This window comes from Marmota marmota, unplaced genomic scaffold, assembly GCF_001458135.2.
Source record: "Marmota marmota marmota unplaced genomic scaffold, marMar, whole genome shotgun sequence".
NCBI classification, from domain to species: Eukaryota; Metazoa; Chordata; class Mammalia; order Rodentia; family Sciuridae; genus Marmota; species Marmota marmota.
This window is the reverse complement of record NW_025999960.1, coordinates 14208389-14227021: the sequence shown is the minus strand read 5'-3', so window position 1 is coordinate 14227021 and position 18633 is coordinate 14208389. Positions and strand designations below refer to the sequence as shown.

Sequence of the window (18633 nt, the reverse complement as noted above, 5' to 3'; positions counted from 1 at the left end):
ATTAGGGAATGGCCAATTAAAACAGTGAGATACTCTTACACACCTATTAGAATGGCTAAAATTTAAAATAATAAAGTCTAACGATATCAAATGCTGATGAGAATGCAAAGCTACAAGAACTCTCATTGTCGGTGGAATGAACAATGATACAGTCACTTTAGAAGACAGCTTGACAAACTTTTGACAGTTTCTTACAAAACTAAACATAATATTACCACATGATCAAGTAATAGGTTTTTTTAATTTTTTTTTTTTTTAGTTGTAGATGAACAGAATGCCTTTGTTTATTTTTATGTGGTGCTGATGATCAAACCTAGTGCCTCACGCATGTTAGGCAAGCGCTCTGCCACTGAGCTACATCCAGCTCCTGTTTTTATTTCTTGATACTAGGGATTGAACCCAGAAGTACTCTACCACTGAGCTAACATCCCCAGCCCTTTTTATTTTACTTTTTAATTTTGAGACAGGGTCTCACTAAGTTGCCAGGCTGGCCAAATTTATCATCTTCCCCATTTACTCTCCCAATCAACTTGGATTACAGGAGAGCCACTACACCCAGCTACAATAATATCCTTATTTTCCCTAATAAGTTGAAAATTATGTCCACACAAAAACCTGCACACAAATGTTTATAGCAGCTTTATTCATAATTGCCAAAACTGGAAGAAATCAAGATGTCCCTCAAAGGGTGAATGAATAAAGAAACCATGGTACATCTATACAATGAAGTATTATTCAACAATTTAAAAAATGATCTATCAAGCCATGAAGACATGGAAGGACCTTAAGTGCATATTGCTTAGTGAAACATGCAGTTTAAAAAAGCTGCATACTGTTTGATTCCAATTATCTGACATTCTGAAAAAGGTAAAACTATGGAGACAATAAAAAGACCAGTGGTATCTAGGGCTTTCGATAGAAAAAGCAGGATGAATAGGTAGAACAAAGGATATTTTTAGGACAGTAAAACATTTATATAATGCTGTGATTGTAGCTACATGACATTATACATTTGAAAACTCAGAACCACACAATATAAAGGATGAAACCTAATATAAACTACTGACCTTAATGAATAATAATGTATCAATATTGGTTCATCAATTGTAACAAATGTACCAAACCAATGCAAAATATGAATAATAGAGGAAACTGAGCAGCATAGAGAGACGGCAAATGGGAATCCTCTGTTCTGTATGATACTTTTCTGTGAGCCTAAAATTGTTCTAAAAAATAAAGTTTATAAAGCTAAAAACAGATATATTCTGATCAGTAAAGTATCAAATTAAATTGTGATATTAAAAAAGACCCCCCCAAAATGGGCAAAGGTTTATATTGATATTTTTCTAAAGCAGATATACAGTGGCCAATAAGCACACGAAAAACCGTTCAATATAATTAGCCATTAGAGAAGTACAAATCAAACCCTCTTCATCTGAAGTGATGATACTACTATTTCACATCCATTAAGATGGCTGTTATTGGGGGCTGGGAATATAGTTCAGTTTGTACAGTGCCTGCCTTGCATACACAAGTCCCTGGGTTCAATCCCCAGCTCTGCCCACCCCCTAGAAAAAGAAAAGAAAAGGAAAGAAAGAAAGAAAGATGGCTATTATTAAAAAAAAAAAAGGGAAGACAAAAACCATTTTAATTGGGAGTAGGAATATTAGAAAAGGAGAATTTTCTTAGGAAAACTTAGGCCTTTTTTATGGTCATCTCAGTGTAGTTCCCAAACTTGAAGATGTTAGTTTATGAAAATTAAACTTATAAAAAAATAAATAAAAAATAGAGTAGCTGACAAAAGAAAACCTTCATACTAAGAAATGGCTGTAAATACTTTTCTGATAAGAATCTTACAAAATTCTTATTATTAATTCATTTATACATTCAACAAATATTTATTGAAAATTAACTAGATGTCAGCCACTGTGCAGGGTACTGAGCTTTCACAGAGTATATACTCTAGAGGGACTATCGTTTCATGGCAAGCTTATATTTAATTGGACCTGGAATATAATTGAAGAAATCAGTGAACCCACTAACATCTGTAATATATCAAATTCTTAAGACAGGAACACATTAGTTAGCATAAATGAAGTAAAAAGAAAAAGCAAAAAAGGATATGAATAGTAAGAATGTGTCTTTTCCTTAAATATCAAATATTATTTAAGGAAAAGACACAAATGGATACAAATATTTCAGCATTAGAGAAATGGATATGATGAAATAGGGATAGCTCATTACAAAATGGATTTTCCTTCCTTTTAATCCTAAACTCCTTTTTCCTAATTTTTTTGTTCATCAAACAACTTTTAAATTAATTTTTTCTACATTTTTATTGGTGCCTTAAAGTTGTATACATGATGGGATTTGTTGTTACATATTTGTACATGCACACAATATAACAATATAATTTAGCCAATATCAGTCCCCAGAACTGTCCCCCTCCCTCCCTGACAACTTTTAAATTTTAAATATAATTTCCCAGGAATCTTAAAAACTTGAAAGAAGCACTTTAGCTAGCTATGGTTGATTTATCAATCAAAATTTAGATTTATAATTTGATGGTAGATAGGTGATGGAGAGAATGTTTGATATCTGGGCAGTTCTAAAAAATATGTTGTATGTCCAGTCCCCTTTAACCGAGAGGCTAAGAAGTATTCTTTAGGACAGGGTGTTTGAGCATGAAGCCAACCGGTAAACATAGAGTAATGACCAATGAAAAATGTGCTAAGGAAGATACCTAAACATTGTCATACAGCTAAGATGACTTTAAAAAGTGTCAGGAGAAAGTACACAGCTCAGCAGACTTAGAAGACCACAGATCACAAGAGCAAAGCAGTAAGTTAGATAGACAAACAGATGGTGTTAACAATTTCTCAAGGCAACCAACTGAGCCAATAGCTAGAATAAATGATCCCGAGATTATTTTCATTGCAGATATGGTTTAATAGGGCTAGAAAAAGATGCCCTGGACCCTTCCTCCAGATGAAAAAGCTGAAAGTTCCTGGATTTGTACTGAAGATGAGCCTAGGGCCTTCTGATAGGCTTTTCAAGAGGGCATGTGACTGAAGCACAGGAATTAGCCATAATATTGCTAGAGAGCTAGGACTTTGTCCAAAATATATTCGTCTTTCTTCAGTTGTTAAGGCTGGTAGCCAGATTCAGGATTTAGGGGAGATGGACCTGGCAGGGAGTAAGAGGAAAAAACAAAAGGGTTGAATGAATAATTGAACATGTAAGATGGTGGTCAGTTGAAGCCAGAGGTCATGAGACCAAAGTGTCACAGTAGATTGGGTAGAGAGAGGTGATGGGAGGGGAAAGAAGGGGAGGGGGGGATAGGAAGGGCAGCAGAACACAAAAGACACTAGTATTGCTGTATGTATAAATGTGGCGTATAACCAATGTGATCCTGCAATCTGTACACGTGGAAAAATAAGAATTCATACCCTTTTGAATCAAATGTATGTCAAGATCATTGTATTGCCTTGAGCAACTAATTAAAAAAAAAGAAAAGAAAGAAATGGTGTGCCAGGACATTTCAGAATAAGTATGATAGTCACCCAGATATGATTCTAATCCAAGAAAGAAAACACATAAGGTATTACAATTTATATGGTGGTTTTTTTTGTTTGTTTGTTTATTTGTTTTTGGTGGTGGGGGTAGTACTGAGGATTGAACCCAGGGCTTTGTGTATTCAAGGTAAGCACTCTATCAACTGAGCCATATCCCCAGCCCTTATGTTTCTCTTTAATAAATACTGAATGCCTATTACATGTTAGGCACTATTCTAGGCTCAAGTGGATTCCAAATTGGAAAAAAAGAATAAATAAACAAAAAGAAACTTTGTATGTCTTCAGGAAACTTACATAGAAGTGAGCAAAGCGCATAATAAACAAAGTAGTGGTGAGTGCTATGAAGAAAACCAAATTAGGGCAAAGAAGCAGAATGACAGGATACTATCTTAAGCAGAGTGGTCAGAAAAATTTTGCTGAAGAAATGACATTTAAGAAGAGTTCTAAGAGCTAGGCATGGTGGCACACACCTATAATCCCAGTAGCTCAGGAAGCTGAGGTGAGAGGATCATAAATTCAAAGCCAGCCTTAGCAATTTAGTGAGACGCTAAGCAACTCAGTGAGACCCTGTCTTTAAATAAAATACAAAATAGAGCTGAGGACATGGCTCAGTGGTTAAGTGTCTCTGAGTTCAATTCCTAGTGCCAAAAATAATAAATAAATAAAATTTTTTAAAAATAAAGAATTCTAATAATGAAGGGGGGAAAACCATGCCAGGAAGATCTAGGGGGACAGCTTTAAGGAAGAATAACAAATGCAAAGATCTGAGGCAGTGACCACCAAGATTCTCTGGTTTAGAATCACATTTGTAAATGGACTACAGTAACTTGGTGGGTTGTTGTGAAACAATTGTAGCAATTAGGCACAGGCCTCTTTCTGGATTGAAACAAATATCTATTTGGCTCTCTCTTTCCAAATACAGCCCCAGATCTCATGGGTGTGCAGTACCTCCTTCCCCAACTAGAATGTAAATTACATCGGGACAGACCCCAGGGATAGGCATAAAAGCACTGTCTATGTTGGAGAGTCACCTTCAGTTCTAGCTGAGATAGGGTAATCCCTGGAGACAGAGCAGCTTCCACTAATAGTCAGTCACTAATAGTAAAGTTTTTGACATAGTACCTTAATTGATTTAACACAATGGTTCTCAGCTCCAGTCTAGCAGAATCAGCATGGTCTGAAAACTGATTGGAAATTCAGGTTCTTGGGCCTTACCTGAGTCTTGCTGAACCAAAAATCCTGGAGTGGAATGCCACAATGTGTTTGAAAAATCTCCCTTAAGGTGATTCTGACACAAGATAAAGTTTCAAAGTCATTTTCTAGCCAGATGTGGTGGTTCATTGCCTCTAATTCCAGCTACTCAAGAGGCTGATGCACAAGTTTGAGGCCAATTTGGGCAATTAAATGAGAGCTTGTCTTAAAATAAAAATTTAAAAAGGGATTGGGGATATGTAGCTCAGTGGTAGAGCACTTGCCTAGCATGTGAGAGCCCAGTACCAAAAACAAAATCAAAAGTATTGTTCTAAGCTGTGGAAGTCCAAGAACACCATCACTGAAGAATGAATCTATAAGCCTTGAAAACTTGGCTGGTCTCTATAGGTTTATTTATACTAACTAGGATCAACTTGGGAAACAGAGTTCAGGAAAGCAGTTATGGGCAGCAAGATGACTTCATAGTATATTGAAGTCACCACTTTCCAATCTTACTTAAGACAGAGGAAAACAAACCAATCAGCAGAAATATGTAGTCTCAATTTAGGACCAGATAAACTTTTTCTTTCCTTAAAAAATAAGATTTTAGGGCTATCAGCTAGAGAAGATAATCACCATATAATAATCTTGGAACCCTTCCACTTCAGATCTGCTAACACCTCATCAAGTATAATATGGAAGCCTTAGCTGTTTAGTACCTGACCAAGGAATATTCCTCTAAGCTCTTAACCACATTTCTCTGGCTAACTGAGAGGTGATTTGATTTGTAACTACTCAGAGTAGGGTTAGCCAATATATCAATCATACATCCCTTAGTAATGAGGATATATTTTGGGAAATGTATTGTTAGGGGAGTTTGTCATTGTGCAAACATCATAAACTACACTTACTTTAACCTGGATGATATAACCTATAACCCACGTAGGTTATGTGGTACAGCCTATTACTCCTATGCCACAAACCTGTACAGCATGTTACTCTACTGTATATTGCAGACAACTGTAACCATGTTAAGTATTGGTGTATGTAAACATATCCAAACATAGAAAAGGCACAGTAAAAATAGGAAGTGATATAACTAGGTCTTAGAGGCTGCTTTTACTAAAAATACTGCTCTTCACTTGGACCTACAAATGTAAAAAAAAATGTAGCATCTCCACATCCATTTTGCTCTGAGGCACCTTGGATTCCAGGAATAACAAAAGTGACTGATAAACATCTTCCAGGGAGTTGATACTATCCTGTGGCTTGGGAGGCTGAGACAGGAGAATTGTGGATTTAAAGCCAGCCTCAACAACTTTGGGCACTAAGCAACTCAGTGAGACCCTGTCTCTAAATAAAATACAAATAGGGCTAGATATGTGGCTCAGTGGTTGAGAGGCCCTGAGTTCAATCCCTAGTACCAAAAAAAAAAAAAAAAAAAAAAAAGGAAAAGAAACTACCCCTGAAGGCAAAAGCATTTTTTTTTTAACCACTACCTGACCAATTCTGAGATAATTATCAACCAGACCACAGTTTGACCAAGACTGTTTGACTGTACATATTTCTGGGCCCCCTTGCCTACGCAATCTGGAAGCTTATGTCAGTACCCCTTGTTAGGTCGGTGGCGGCGACTTGGTGGCGACTTAGTGGCAACTTAGAACAAAGCAGCCCGCCCCGAAAAAGAACATCAATCAGATGCCGGCGGAAACGCCTGTCAATCAGCCACATCTCCTGACTAACGCCTGTCAATCAACAGGACCCCCTGGCCAATCCTGGAGTTCAGCCAACTCCCCTGACCAACTTCAAGGGGGCAAGGGACCCTAGAAACACCTTTTCCTGTCCCAAGCCCTTCCCTTCCTGCTGTAAGCCCCATTAAAGTCCAGTCCGGTCGAGCTTCCACGTGGTTTCTCCTCAGACCCTTCCCCTGTCCCCTCTGTGGGTCTGATCGAGTTCTGCCCGGGAGTGATATCTCAATAAAGCCTGTTCAGTGGTCCTTTTAAATCTGCCTCCTTTGGCCATTGCCTGCCCCAACTGATCTGACACCCCTAAAGACAGGGCTAGAAATACTGAGACAGGGCTAGAAATACTGATCTTCTCAGCATAGCTATACTGATTAGAAGTTTCCTTTGCACCATTATTTTTTCGCATTTGTTTTTTGGGAGCAAGTGGCCAAATCTGATTTGTTGGAATCACAGAGTCAGGCCTCTGGCCTAGGACTTGGTTAAGAGTGAGAGTAATTTTTTAGCTCCTTTATAATCTTATGTAACCATCATCATAATATGTGGTTTATCATTGACCAAAACATCAATGTGGTGCATAGTTTCATTTTTTAAAACACTTTATAATTCACTTTTTTTTTTTTTTTTTTGGTACTGGGAATTGAATCCAGGGCCTTTAACCACTGAGCTAAATCCCCAGCCCTTTTTTATTTTTTTATGTTCAGACAGGGTCTTGCTAAATTTCTTAGGACTTCATTAAGTTGCTGAGGCTGGCTTTGAACTTGTGATATTCCTGCCTCAATCTCCCAAGCCACTGGGATTACAGGTGTGTATTACCATGCCTGCCTTGGTGTGTGATTTTATATATATAAAAGCTCATCTCTATAAATCAGTGAAAGAAGGCCTACTCATATCCTTGCATATTTGATCAGAAGAAGAGTACTTGTAATTGGGTATTTTCCCAATGACCTTCCAATTCAGTTGACATTATAACAGCTCTAACAGTTTTAGTTCCATGAAGATTTAAGTTCTGTGAAACAGATCCTGTAACTCTGATACTAAGATGTCAATATTAAATGGTGACTAGCTGAGATTAAGGCAATCTTCATAGAGGCAGAACTGCCTCTTGCTGATTTTTCTTCAGCAAGAGTCCAGGTTCTTGGGTTCCTACAACATAGAATATATATGGAAAGTCTTGTCTCTAAGGCAGAAAGCAAGTATACTTGCTTGGAAGGAACTTGGGCAATATGTAACAGTCATCAGTTGCATTGGCAATATTATGATAACTTTGTGTTCTGGGCTGCATAAACCACCCATGTGTGAGTATAATTGTCAAAGGATCAGAAGGGCAGCAGTTGGTATGGGTAATGCTGGTGACAGGTGATCTAGATGAAGTGAAGAACACAATATTAGGTTCTTATCTTCCAGGGAGAAGCAGTGGCACCTAGGGCTGATGGGTGAAGCACTAATCCTTTGGAATGCTTTCCCATTTGCAGCTCAATAAGGAAGAGTCATGGAGTCACTGGTTACCAAGGTAGGTTGCCTATCAGTGAAGTCCTCATGCACAGGGAAGGCTTCAGTTTTAGTGGGTAGTTGGACCTGCTGGACCAGAGCCTGACCAAAAGCTGCCTGCCTCCTCTTGAGTCTTGGTCCTGGAGGTTATTGTCCTATGGTCTCAGCTATCTTGGCATTTTGTTTTGTTCTTAGTTTTTGCAGCTTAAATGAATACTGAAGTTTATTTTTTTTCAGTAATAGGAAATCTGGAAGTAACAAATCCAATACTAGTGCACACACTCAAAGAAGCCATGAGGGAAGCCAGGATCATTGTGACTTTTCTGCAGTGTCCTCTGTAGACTGTCCTCATGGTCATAAAATGTGGTGTGGTTTTTATTGTTTTTTTTAGTTGTAGATGGACACGATACCTTTATTTTATTTATTTATTTTTTTAATGTGGTGCTGGGGATCAAACCCAGGGCTTTACGCATGCTAGGCAAACACTCTAAAACTGAGTCACAACCCCAGCTCCACAAAATGGATCTTTTAACATGAGGTAACTGGATCTCCTTGCAAGGTGAGAAATAGGGGAAAGGGCAAAGAATAAAACATTTAGAGAAGAATTCAGGTAAGGAAGACCCTTTTCCAAGATGGTCAAGAGGGTTTTCTCAGAAACGAACACAGTAAAATCTGCTTATTTGTCAATGATCAGGGTTTTGGGACATAGACTATACCAGGCAAGAATATCTTTAAGAGATTGTTTAAAAAGTATACCTTACTAATCTGACAGATCTGGATTCTTTATATATTGGAGAAGATGCGAGTGGATGCTGGGAAAGCAACTAGAAGTATAAACCACTCTTTATTGATCACAAACATAACAAAAGATCCATGTAATGAAGACATTCTGCTCTGATCACAATGTATTTGAATTAGACACCAGTAACAAACAAGTACTAAGAAATATCATGCTTCCTGGGTACATAAATTCTATTCTAAATATGCCATTGGTCAAACAAATTATCCAAAGGAAATTAAAACATTTCAAGAATGAAACTATAACTGGGGGCAGTGGCACACACCGGTAATCCCAGTGGCTTGGGGGGCTGAGACAGGAGAATCATGAGTTCAAAGTCAGCCTCAGCAACTGCAAGGTGCTAAGCAACTCAGTGAGACACTGTCTCTAAATAAAATACGAAACAGGGCTGGGGATGTGGTTCAGTAGTTGAGTACCCCTGAGTTCAATCCCTGATACCAAAAAAAAAAAAAAAAAAAAAAGAATGAAGCCATAATAAAAATATTATATACAAACCTTTTATGATAAGGCATATGATTTATTTATAGAAGTATAACCTTAAAAATAAAGACTAAAAATTAATGAGCTGGGACCTGCTTTCAGGACAAATACAGTCTTTTATTTATTGGAAAGTCCCATTGAAGTTTTATAAAAACTCATAGTATGAATTTTCATGGGCACAAGTGAGGGAACTGTGGCTGAAGTCATTTCATATTATAGGGATTACTTGCAGTATAACTTCTCATGTTTCCCAAAAGAACAGGTTGATTTTATGAGTTCTAAAAAGAAAATTCTCTCAGTGTGACTCCTCACAAGATTCATAAAAACTGAGGGATTACTGTAGAAAACAACTGAGGAATAACCAAGATTACTCTCATCCTCAGCAATATTGATATTTTGGGGCACATAATTGTTTGATGTCAGGGACTCCTATGCATTGCAGAATATAAGGCAGCATCTCAGATATCTTGGAATGCCAGGCACTTTTCTTTACAAAGGCTTGGGGCCAGGACAAAAGAATAAAGGGTGAGGCCTTGGTGGCTCACTTCTTTGCTCTTCCCCACTGCAGGACGAGATAGCTTATATTAGTAGTTTTGACTATACAGTCATAACCCAAACACACAGCTTGCCTCAATCACTGATGGGCAAGGAGTTGAAGAAAGCAGCAGCTGCAGATGCTTCCCTGACAGGCATGAAACAAGAAAGAACACATGTTCCATTTTTCTTGAGGACTAGAGCTCAGCATCTGCATATAGAGCAAGGAGCAGGACACCCTGGAGAGAGTCCCTATGAATTTTTCAAGAAGGCAGAAGCATCAGAGGGGCATCAGACCAGGATTTTTGCATATTTTGGTATCAGTACCTCTATGCTCACCTCTTCTAACCATGTTATTTGACCACATTAGTTGCTCATGATGCCCTGTAGGTTTCATTGCCTAGAAGCAAGGTAGTGCCATCTACCTCATCAGAGTAGCTCACCACTCTTGTTCTCCTCTAATTCGTCCTCTACCCAGGAGCCAGAAAGATTATTTTAAAATAGAAACAGTATCCTGACACTCTGCAGTGATTTTTCTATAATGAAAAAGTGTTAACAAGACCTAAAAGACATACCACTATTTGGTTCTTATACTTACTTTCTTTATAGTTTACTCTTCAGCTATTTTTCCCAGCACTTAAGTCTTACCAGTACACTCTACTTTTCCAATGAGTCAAATTCTTTCCTGTTTCAGAGTCTATGGTCTCCTTTATCTGGAATTATCTTCTTTCCCCTTTATCTGGCCAGTGAATACTCATCCCCTCAGGTCTTCCTGAGAGTTTTTCTGATTTCTAATTATATAATGTGTGATTATGTGGTTACTATTTTACTTCCCCAAGAATATAAACTCCATGAGGGCAATGTATCTGTTTTGTTTACTATTTATTCCCAGTATTTTTTTAAGCTTTTTTAAAAATTTTTTTTTGTAGTTTTAGATGGACAGAATGCCTTTATTTTATTTATTTTTACATGGTGCTCAGGATGGAACCCAGTGCCTCAGGCATGCTAGGCAAGCACTCTGCCTCTGAGCTATAGCCCCAGCCCTATTCCCAGTATTAAATAGAGTAATCAACATATATTTGCTCAACAATTTTTTTGCAAGGACAGAAAAGAGGTATTCAGGACTAAAAAGGTTTTCCTCAAGAAGTTAACAATTTGCCAGATGTGGTAGTGCATGCTTATAGTTTCAGCAATTGAGGAGAGTGAGGCAGGAGGATAGCAAGTTCAAGGCCAGCCTGGGAAAATTAGCAAGACCCTGTCTTGCTAATTAAAAATAAAACAGGGGAGCTGGGGATGTAGCTCAGTGGTAGGGAACCTCTGAGTTCAATCCCCATAAAATACACACACACACAACACACACACACACACACACACACACACGAAGAAATTAATTACTCTGAAATAAATAGCAGTATTTATTCATACTTTTTTGAGCACTTACTATTTGAAGTCATTGTACAAGACTCAGTAGGAGATGAGAAAATGAACTAGATACTTCCCATGTTCCCCAGGAGCTTATGATCAAGGAGAGGAGGGGAGATAACATAAGACAATGTAAGTAAGAACTTGATAACTTTGGTTCAAAATGTTGAATTTCAGCTCAGCACGGTGGCACATACCTATAATTCCAGCAACTTGGGAGGCTGAAGCAGGGTGATAGCAAGTTCAAGGCCAGCCTGGGCAACTTAGAGAAACCCTCAGCAGCTTAGCAAGATCCTGCCTCAAAATGAAAAAAAGGGCTGGGGATTGAACCTGGTGTTTCTCTACTACTGACCTATATTCCTAGATACCGGGTTTTATTTTTTATTTTGAGACAGGATCTTGCTGATCTTCCCGGGAAGTCCTGGAAATTGCTATCCTCCTGCCTCACCCTCCTGGGTTGATGGAATTACAAGCATGAACCACCAGTCTGGCAAACTTAACTTCTTGAGGAAAACCTTTTTGGTCTTTAATTCCTCCTGAAAGTATAAGGGAATTGGGATAAATAATCTCTAAAGCATTTTTGAACTGTAAGGTACTGGGTCAATGATAAGGATATAAATTAAACATAAGTTTTATAACATCTCTATTATTTCCAGTACATTACTGGGCACATGGTGGAATTCAAGGTGTGTTTTCAGGGCACTGATTCCAATATAGATGCATTTAAGTTGAGAAGAAATGTACAGATTTTTTTCTGAAAGTTTATATAAATTATGTGTGAATTGGGCAGGTATTGGGCTCAGTGGTAGAGCACTTGCCTAGCATGTGTGAGACACTGGGTTTGATTCTCAGCACCTCATATATTGAAAAAAATAAAGTCTAAAAAAATTTACTTGTGAATTGAACATTATTTAAAATACACAAGAGATACTTCTTTTTTTTAAAGAGAGAGAGAGTGAGAGAGAGAGAGAGAGAGAGAAAGAGAGAGAGAATTTTTAATATTTATTTTTCAGTTTTCGGCAGACACAACATCTTTGTTTGTATGTGGTGCTGAGGATCGAACCTGGGCCGCACGCATGCCAGGCAAGCGCGCTACCGCTGGAGCCACATTCCCAGCCCCAAGAGATACTCCTTATTAAATGGATTCCTAAGGTAATTTTTAACAGTATTTAGAATCATTTTATAATATCATAACTCACTAGTTGATCAATTTTTAAGTTCCACATTTTTCAATACCAAGGTTGTTGATAATAGGGTAAGCCACATTAGAAGCTTACAGTAATAAGGGAGCCAACTGATTTAAATAGCTATGGTTTAGATATGGTTTGTGTGTGTCTCCCAAGTACTGGAAGTTTAGTTCTCAGTGTGGGAATTTTAAGAGGTGGTGAAATCTTTAAGAGGTAGAGCCCAGTGATTAGGTCACTAGAAGCACTGCCCTGGTTCAACTGTAGGTTCTTACAGGACCACAGTTAGTTCCCATGGCAGAATGTTGTTATAAAATAGCCAGAATGGCCCTTCCCCACTCTCTGGTTTCCTGTTTCACCTTGTGCTCTCTCCCTCTCACACACATGCTGCCATGATATCATCTCCATGATGTGATGCAGCAAAGGGAGCCCTCACTGTAGGTTGAACAAATGATGCTGCCCAATCTTCAGCATTCAGTCTCCAAAACTGTGAGGTAAATAAACTTCTTTATACATTATCCAGATTTAGGTATTTTGTTAGGGCAATAGAAAAATTACAAATATTGAGTAAAGCAACCTATTCTTCATAGAAGTGTTCCTCTTTCTGAAGTTTCTGAAATTATTTTCTTCTCTCTCTCTCTCTCTCTCTCTCACACACACACACACACACACACATACACACACACTTTCTCCTTTGTGTCTTAACTCATACTTCACTCTTACAGATCTACTCTAATTTATAACACTATGTGTAAACTTTTCATCTTCCAATATTCCTTTCCACACTCCTCCCCCTTATTGACCCACATGCCTCACCATATTTCATAATAGGTATGCTTCCCACGGTGTCTGGATCTTCCACAGTGTCTAGATTCTTCAAGCTATCTGTCTTTGCTGGTGGCTTTGGGATGAGCATGCTGGAGGTTGAAGCTTCCCCAGCTGAGAAGCAAAAGCTCTAGGTTACCATCAAGGTGGGATTCAGAGAAGGGAGTGCTTCTTACTTCCTTTCATCTTCTCTATGACTCTCATCTGTCCATAGCCTTCTTTCCAATAAATATAGTGGAAAATAAGAGAAGTGAAGGCTATTCTCAACAACTATTTCACTTCAAAAAGATTCTATTCCTTTGACATAAGCAAGGGCAAATCTGAACACATTACTACTATTTTGGGGCCACGGTAGAAGAGAAGGTCATTTTGAGGGAGGATGAGTTTGATTTAGCCTACAGGTTTTGAAGTTTCATTTATAACGGCAATCATGACTTCCACAGATAAGCCCAGTCAAGTTGGAATATTTTACAAAGGACATAGAAATCAAAACCCACTTCATCAGCTATAATGTTTCCCTCAACTTCCAAGTCCTTCTTTTCTGCCTGAGCCCTATCTCCCATACAGGTCAACTTCTTTCCTATCCTTTAATGAGTTGGTGACAAATATCATAATTGGAAGGGAATAAACAAGGGCATCTGACCCCTTAAATCTGTAAAGTTCATATCCTGTATCGAGGCTCCTTGTGAGAGAACCCAATTCCTGTCACTGAAGTATGATCAGGAAACAATGATACCTGTTTCCTCAGAAGTCCTGACTATTCGGCGAGATTGAATCACACACATGAAAAATTTCAGTTGAAATTCTTCTTTATGCATGATTATTTCCTAGAAATAAATACAGAGTTTAATCCAAATGAATAGATCTGTGGAAGGATTAAGGTGTCCATAACTAATATGGACTAGGTATGCTCAATATACTAGGTCTTAAGATTTGACATAGAAAAATATCAGCAGATAGCCAAGTGTGGTGGACCGTACTGAAACTCCAACTACTCAGAAGGCTGAGGTAGGAGGATCACAAATTTATGCCCAGGCTGGGCAACCTGGAGAGACCCTGCCTCAAAATAAAAATGTAAAAAGGGCTGGGGGGTGTAGCTTGGTGTGAGGTACTCTTGTCCCCATAACTGTCCCTCAAATTAGCCTATGAGGTGATACAGATAGTGTACTTTTATACATTTGATAGGGCAGGATCCTCTGAACTCAGCAAGTTTCCTATTTCCCAGCTGTTGAGAATGGAAAGGCTGGGAGTTTCCAAAGCCTTCCCTTCAAGATTGGGCTAAAATTGTTGGCTGTCTTCTGGGTCTAGAGTGCCTACCGAGAGTGTTTCTTCAAGACTTATTACACATGGCCTCCATTAGAGGCCAAACAAATTGAGGGGCTTGGTAAACAGACTAAATGAACATTTTTCTTCCATTATTTTCTCCAAAAATATGGCACAGACTACAGGTTAATCATTAGGGTCCCTGTAATAGTGAAAGGAACACTTCAGAAGTCAAGACTCTTGGGTCCTTTCTTATCTCTAACTAGAAAAGTATATCTTTCTGTTGGGTCCAGAAATCACTGTGGGTCTAGAGATCATGCCTGTGTTTCAAACTCCTCCAAAGTGCAGGAAGGGTTTACGTGTTGTCAAAGTCTAACCTAAATTGTCCCCAAGTTGTTTTTTTTTTCTCTCTCTCTGAATTGTCAGTCAAGCAAGATATGATGCAGGGTACAAGGCTGCAAGTTAAGAAACTTGTTTCCTAGTCCTAGATCTGCCACACAGTTTCTAGCTTTGAGAAATGACTTAATTCCACTAAACTGTTAGACTAAATTATCTCCAATAACCTCTACATACACTAACGTTCTGTGATTCTCAGTAAGCTATAATATAGCCTGAGATCAACTTAAATCTCATATAAAAATATGAGCAGATAGCTGATATCTCTCAGGAAGCCACAGGTTCTCAAACATCTAGGGCCACAACAAAAAGCTACCACAAAAACTTAAGCTTAAGCAAAAATCGACATGCGGAACCAGAAGGCAGCGGGTACGTGGGCCGAGGGAACAGGGAAAAGCAAAGCACGAAGGACGCACTAACGGTATTCCGAGTACGAGAAAGAGAAAAAGCTCAGACTGAAAGGGGAACAGGGAAATTATGACTACAGCCTTAAACGCTCCCTCTGTGTCTCCAGCCTGCCCACACCGCGCAGGCGTTCCACGGGTCCTCAGCTCTGCTCTTTGACCTCTGCCCCACCCCCTCCTCGGCAGCCACCCAGCGCTCTTCCGGTGTTGTGAAGGCGGTTCCGGTTCGCGGCGGTTCCCGGGTTTTGCGTTCCGCGGCTGGCCGGAAACCCCTTTGCAAAGCAGCCGGTTCCGGTTCGGTGAGTGGCGGCGGGAAGCTGGGGGAGGGGAGAGGATGGAGGGAGCCTGGGCCCGGAGGCTGTGTCGGACCGGGCACGCTAGTCTAGGCTGGGCTGGGCGGAAGCGAGGACCGCTGTGGGGACGGCGCTTTTTCCTCTGCCCCGCCCCCTGGGACCACCTCCCCTCCCCCCTGCTGTCCGGCGGCCGCGGTCTGGCGGGTGGCCGTTAGTTAGGCTTCCTGAGGCCGTTCTTTCAGGCCTGTTTCTCCTGAGCTGCGGAGAGGCAGTCTATCTGCGGTTAGAGCAGGCCGCATCTTAACGCTCAGCTCTACTCGTGGGGAAAAGGCCGGTTGGGATTCCGGGACTTTCCCGCCAGAGCAGGGTCTTCTCTCAAGGGAGAGCTGTTTCCACCGGGAAGCTCAGCTTTCTATCACACCTGCTTCACCTCTCGCCTTCCTTGAGACCTGAATGATATTTCTCGGCTACTTCTGCATCTCACGTAAACAATTCTCCAACTCTTTTTTACTCTGTGGTATCTCCCTGAGATGTGATATCGCTAGTGCCACCACCAGAAAGAACGTCTGGACCCTCCTGCCCAGGTTATGAAAATCCCCCTAATTGCCACAGTTTGCTTACCTGGCTCATCGCCTCCCGGTAATTCCCTTGAACCGTCTCTTTTTTGGTATACCCTAACGTGATCTCTCTGGATATATGCACAGTTTCTCTTGTCTTGAGCTTGGTGATTTCTGTTTATCAGTGTCTCTGCAGTATTTCCACTATCTTGTTGGCAATAACTTGCTCCTTTATCACTTTCAAGTCAGACTTGTTAAAGTTATTTCAGTTCACCTTTGGTACACTTATTGTATTTGGAGTGGTGGTGATTCTTGTAAAATTTATATGAAGCCTTCTATAGACTACCAATTGCCTGACTGTCTTAAGGTCTTTGTTGTAATTGGATATTCAGAATGAAATACGTTACATCTCTCCTAAAACTTTATTCTTCATAAAAATTTGTGCTAGGGACTTGGGCTGAAATAAGGATCATACTGACTTTGAAATTACAGTGAAACCTTAAGCATCTCACTAAGCACAATCCCTTAACCTTTCAGTTTCAGGGTTTCTCCCCCATCCCCACCCAGTCCTTTTTAGGAAACTTCATTCATTTTTACGCGATTTCAGTTAAATAGTACAACTGCAAAGATGGTCTTATCACCCATCTGATGAATTAAGTTGGAGTGGATGGATACAAAAACAGGTTCTGCTACTTGTGGCTAAAGTGTTGTAACTCGACTGCTGCTTTGGCAGTCCTTTTTTTCCCACTGACTTCCACATCTTTTACCAGTTGTACCAGTTTTACGGTCTTATTGAATATGTTTATGGGTTTGGCTTCCCTTACTAGACAGTGAGCTTCTCAGTGGTAGGGACCAGTTATTACTCATCTTTGTGTCTCCAGTACCCTGCACTTAAGTGCATAATAAATGTATGTGTGTGAAAGAAGTTAAATATTTGCTGTTTAAGATAGATTATTAAGATGCTTAATATTTTAGAGTCTAACTGGGAAAGATTACATATATAAATACTAAGGGGAAAAACCTGAAATGCATAATATATAATACAAAATGTATCATTAATTATTTTCCAGAGCTCAGGTTGGTTCACATGGTTACTTCTATAGGCTCCTCATATCACAAACTGTTCTAACTCCATTGTACAATGCCTCTCTCAATATAAATTTTCTGGTAACTTCATCATAGCCCTAAACATTTTATTTTATAATCACCTCTTTGCAGGTAAGCTTATAAATGTTTTGCCACACATTAATTTTTTGTTTTAAAGTCAGGACTTTTTCATCTATTTTTCCTTTCAGATTTCCCATTACCTTGAGTTCAGCCACTAACTCTATTCACCTTAATAACTATAATTGCTTATGTTCTTTCAGTAAACTGAATGAGCAGTGTATACTAGGAAATGAGTTATTAAATTAATTTATTAAAAGAAAAAATTATTATCCTTGCAAGAATTTGGTGGCATCAAAGGTTCCTGATCCAGCATTTCATGCAGAATCTTAGGATAAAATATCTTTTCTTCTAATGTAATTGCTAAAGAAAATACTGTAAGCACATTGAAGAAGCTGGTTATATTTGTATTAAAATGTAAATGTGATGCTTTAACTATTAAATTATGTCATTGTAGAGTCCCCAGAACTAGCTAGAGATTCTTTGAATGAAGATATGTTAATATATATAAAGTCATGTTATTTTTGAAGTGTGCATTTGCTGGGGAGTCAAGGATTTTGGATTCTTGTTTTCCCTTTACCCCCTCTGTGTTTTCAGGCAAGTCATTTAACCTTTCTGGACATAATCTCGACAATTCTTTGAATTTTTAGCTTGTTTCCCTCTTTCTCAGCAAAATGCAAAGGAAATTAACATGGAGTTGTTCTACTGGGCATTAGACTTTTCAATTGTCATTCTTCTTTTAAAAAAAGCTAGTGATGGTAATTAGGAAGTGACCTGAAAGAGTGAAATGTGAAAAAAGCATGCTGATTTATTGGTTGATATAGTTTTTTCTCCCTTAATCTAGAACCTAGGAAATTCTCTCTTAGAGAATCTGGAGAAAATCCAGATAGAAAACCTTTGTTGAGCATTTGGAAATCAATTTGAATATTTGAAAGCTAAATCTAAGGCCTAAACTATTTGGGGATCCTCCCTGGCAAGCCTAGGTAATCAGTTGATTACTCTGCCTAGTCTGAAAGCTCTGCCAAGAAAAACTGAAGCAGCCTTACTCTGCATATGCACTTCTTCTTGTGACCACAAAGAATCCCTACTATCAACCAGTCTTCAAAATACATTGAAGCTCTAGTATTGTTGTGTACTTGATGAAGTGATCAATCTTTTTTAAAATAAGGTGATAAAGATTATGAATATATATAGGTATGAGTATTACTATCCCTAGTTTCCTCCTCTGGAGAGTCTGCCAAAAAATCATATGTGCCAAGGATGTTTATTAACCTAGTTCCAAGTACTTAGACTCTTAAATCCCCCCCCCCCCC

The 18633-nt window shown here is 39.0% G+C and overlaps 1 protein-coding gene across 6 annotated transcripts in view; it reads left to right on the top strand.

The window, feature by feature from the left end:
• The first annotated feature begins 15420 nt into the window (after positions 1–15420).
• Positions 15421–18633, top strand: part of Senp1 (SUMO specific peptidase 1) — a 54593-nt gene continuing 51380 nt past the window's right edge. For 2 of the 6 annotated variants that reach the window (XM_015493272.2, XM_048802615.1), the window contains exon 1: positions 15614–16238. In XM_015493272.2, coding sequence (XP_015348758.1) covers positions 16187–16238 — 52 coding nt within the window. In that variant the 5' untranslated portion in view covers positions 15614–16186. The other 4 variants (XM_048802614.1, XM_015493274.2, XM_015493275.2 and 1 more) reach the window with 4 other exon arrangements.